The sequence below is a fragment of the Vigna angularis genome, chromosome 2 (assembly GCF_016808095.1).
Source record: "Vigna angularis cultivar LongXiaoDou No.4 chromosome 2, ASM1680809v1, whole genome shotgun sequence".
NCBI classification, from domain to species: Eukaryota; Viridiplantae; Streptophyta; class Magnoliopsida; order Fabales; family Fabaceae; genus Vigna; species Vigna angularis.
This window is the reverse complement of record NC_068971.1, coordinates 13,365,116-13,368,254: the sequence shown is the minus strand read 5'-3', so window position 1 is coordinate 13,368,254 and position 3,139 is coordinate 13,365,116. Positions and strand designations below refer to the sequence as shown.

Sequence of the window (3,139 nt, the reverse complement as noted above, 5' to 3'; positions counted from 1 at the left end):
GAGACCACTGGCAGCACAGGGGGCAGCGCGGCGAGCCAAGGAGTGGCAGTTGTGGACGCAAATGAAGAATAGGAGAGCACGAGGAAGAAGAAGCTACACAGAGGAATGAGAGAGCACGAGAGGAAGAAGCTGTTGGGCGGAAATGAAACCTGTGTAGGATTTTCAGAAGATGAATGGAGCTACTACCTCGGTTACTAACGAAACCCGAGGTAATACAACCATATGGCACCGGTTAAAAGCAGAACCCGAGGTATAAAGTGCCACTCAACGACCTCGGTTCCTTGAGCGCAGGTGTATAGGCATCGGTTGCCTAGCAAACCGAGGCAATAACGCTTTTCAAAAAGTTGTCAGACAGAAAAGTCTAATTTGCAGTGCTATATGTAGAGTTATAGGTCTCGGGTCTTCTACTAACCGAGGCAATATCACTATTCCGTCTCAGGACAAGGTGTAACCGAGGTATATAGCTTTATACGCTTCGGGTTTTGCGTAACCGAAGCGTATATGACGCGTCAAAAGCCACTTTTTTTACTAGTGAGACATTTATCCATTAATAAGTTATCAACCAATTTAAATAAATTATGCATAAATAAGTTCGTGATCATGTTATAAAAGAATAACTTGCCTATAACTAAGTTATTTAAAGAATAATTCGTGAGTAAAGTTGTTCAGATATAAACATTTTATTTGTTGATATGACTAACTTTATGATAAGTTTTCTACCCATGAGTAATTTTCTTTTTTCTTACCTACAAAATTGTGTCGTTGGTTTCGTTATTACAAGATATATATGTTAAAAAAACAACCTTGTCCCCCACATTTCGGATCTATTATAAGGTCTCAATAACATTGCTATATTTGATATAATGAAAGATAATAGAAATTGTCACAGACAACATAATAGAGCAGACATACAATACATTTATTTATTGGTTTCCGAGGATCAACGATGCTTTAATCAATTTCATGGCAGTACTAGTGTCTTGTGTACTATCTGTGGACCCATTAGAGCATTTCATATCCTTAACAATCATAAGTAGTGCTACTATGAATGCGTAGTCCACGTTGGGACAGACCGAGACTTTGAAGCCACCATTATTCTCAACCTACATTAGTTTAAGACAGAAACATGTAAATGTTATTTGTATAATTCTTAGAGATATCATAAATATCAACAGTATATAGGTATCTAAGTCACGAAGTTATTATAGTATAGATTTCATATCGGATTATATAAACAAAATATACTATAAGTATATATATATATATATATATATATATATATATATATATATATATATATTTATATATAAGTATGTAAAGTTTAATTAGACTTATATTTACTTTAATATAAAAATAAAATTAATTTATACAAATAAGAACAAATATCATTTTAACAATCTTGTCTAAAAAGATTGAGTTAAGATTAATTTTATTAATAACATATTTAAAGTTTACTTCTCAAAAAAACAAAGAACTACTAATACATGTAAAAGGATATACGAACTTAGTAACCCATACATTGGCTACAATGGTAGGAGATTCACCGGCATAAACTGTGCAAGAATTTGTACTTCCATAAATGATGACTCTAAAGTCGCTTTCTTTTTTGTCTTGATTGTTTGCGAGGAACACATTCAATTTAGCAATCCCAGGTGGAATCGATTTATTGGTTTTTCTCACAGAAAACAGCAATTTAGATGAATCGGTGCTTTCACCATTGAAAACTTTGCATCGCTCATGAATCGTCACGGCCTGCATAATGGAAATTAATTAAGAATAAGAATAACATGGATAGTGTAGCGATACACATAATACCGACCCACCTTATGCAAATTTTCTCACACAGGATTAATTAAAAATAATAAGACATGAATATTAAAGAAATCAGATATATCCATCTCATGCAAATATTCGAAAATTTTATTACAATAATCATAATAAATATACAATCTGGAAGAAATCTACTTAATAATATAACCAATTCTATTATAAGTAAGGTCAAATAATTATTAATTAAGAAAATAAACAATAATATGAGATAGAAGAGTAGAGACATATATATTAATTTTAGAAAAAAAATTGTAACTCTAAAAGGGTATTTAAGTATAGATTGGATTGATAAGACAGAAAAAAAATACAAAACACTTAATGTTTTACCAAAATAGACCATCATAACTATAACACCTAGTTTAGTTTAGTGGCTAAAATGAAAAATTAAAGTATAGATTATCTGTGTAGTGGGCGAATATGAACTACCTAAAAGTAATTAAGTTGAGTATGAGTATAGATAGATGCATGAGAAAGCAAACCTTTCTGTATAAAGTGACTATGGGTTTTTGTTTATCATCAAATAAGACACGACGGTTATGAAGTGTGCAAAAAGCATTCTCCATATGAAAGAGACGATCACCGTTTTCATTGTAAGTGATTCCTGTCTCAGTATTAATCTGTAGAGTTATAGAGTGAGGAGAACAGTAGAAAGGGTTGATAACTGAGACTTGATCTGCCATTGGAGAGAGGAAGGTATCTGATGGGACAAAAGTGTCTTTATTTATGTGTTGTATATGCCAATTTATAGAGCAACGGTTACTAATACCACTTGCAATAATATAGTATTTGTCAATAAATAATATTATCAACAAATATTTTTTTATTTATCAATAAAATATCTCTTGATAAGTTGTATTTACTAACAAATTTACTTATAGATGTAATTTACTTATTAACAAAGTTGTATTTATTAACAAATAAACTGAACAACGCCATACCTTTTATACTGTAAAATAGACAAAAGATAGTGAGAGACAACCAATCAAAACTAATGTGGTATGCGAGAAAATGACAATAAATAAGGAAAAAGAAACCTCGGTGCATGTTAGTCCACTAGTTAAACCTATTAATTACATGACTGATTCGCACATGGTATCGAATTTCTGGAATCTCAGAGTTTTAACTGTGAAGTCAACCAGAGTCTTCTTCTACTTGCAGCAGCAATTCATTAACTACCATACTTCAGCCGTGAACTTTGACTAAGTCGTATCGTTTGTTTAAGTTAACTCGTGTATCTATGGATACCATACGTTATTGCAATGTTCTTTAAAGAGCTAGTTGTCCTTTTAGGATATGATTAGGTGTCCTA

General features: G+C 31.9%; 1 protein-coding gene across 2 annotated transcripts; it reads right to left on the bottom strand.

The window, feature by feature from the left end:
- Window positions 1-827: 827 nt before the first annotated feature.
- LOC128195649 (protein LURP-one-related 15-like) lies at window positions 828-2,560 on the bottom strand. 2 transcript variants are annotated; one of them, XM_052873975.1, is made up of 3 exons: window positions 2,310-2,560; window positions 1,545-1,752; window positions 828-1,103 (listed from the first exon to the last, which is right to left on the bottom strand). In XM_052873975.1, the coding sequence occupies exons 1-3, from the start codon at window positions 2,508-2,510 to the stop codon at window positions 1,099-1,101; spliced, it is 414 nt and encodes a 137-aa protein (XP_052729935.1). In that variant the 5' UTR covers window positions 2,511-2,560; the 3' UTR covers window positions 828-1,098. The 2 variants fall into 2 exon arrangements, with proteins under 2 accessions (XP_052729935.1, XP_052729934.1); XM_052873974.1 differs by having other exon boundaries at window positions 1,519-1,752; window positions 2,310-2,555.
- Between the last annotated feature and the right edge of the window lie 579 nt (window positions 2,561-3,139).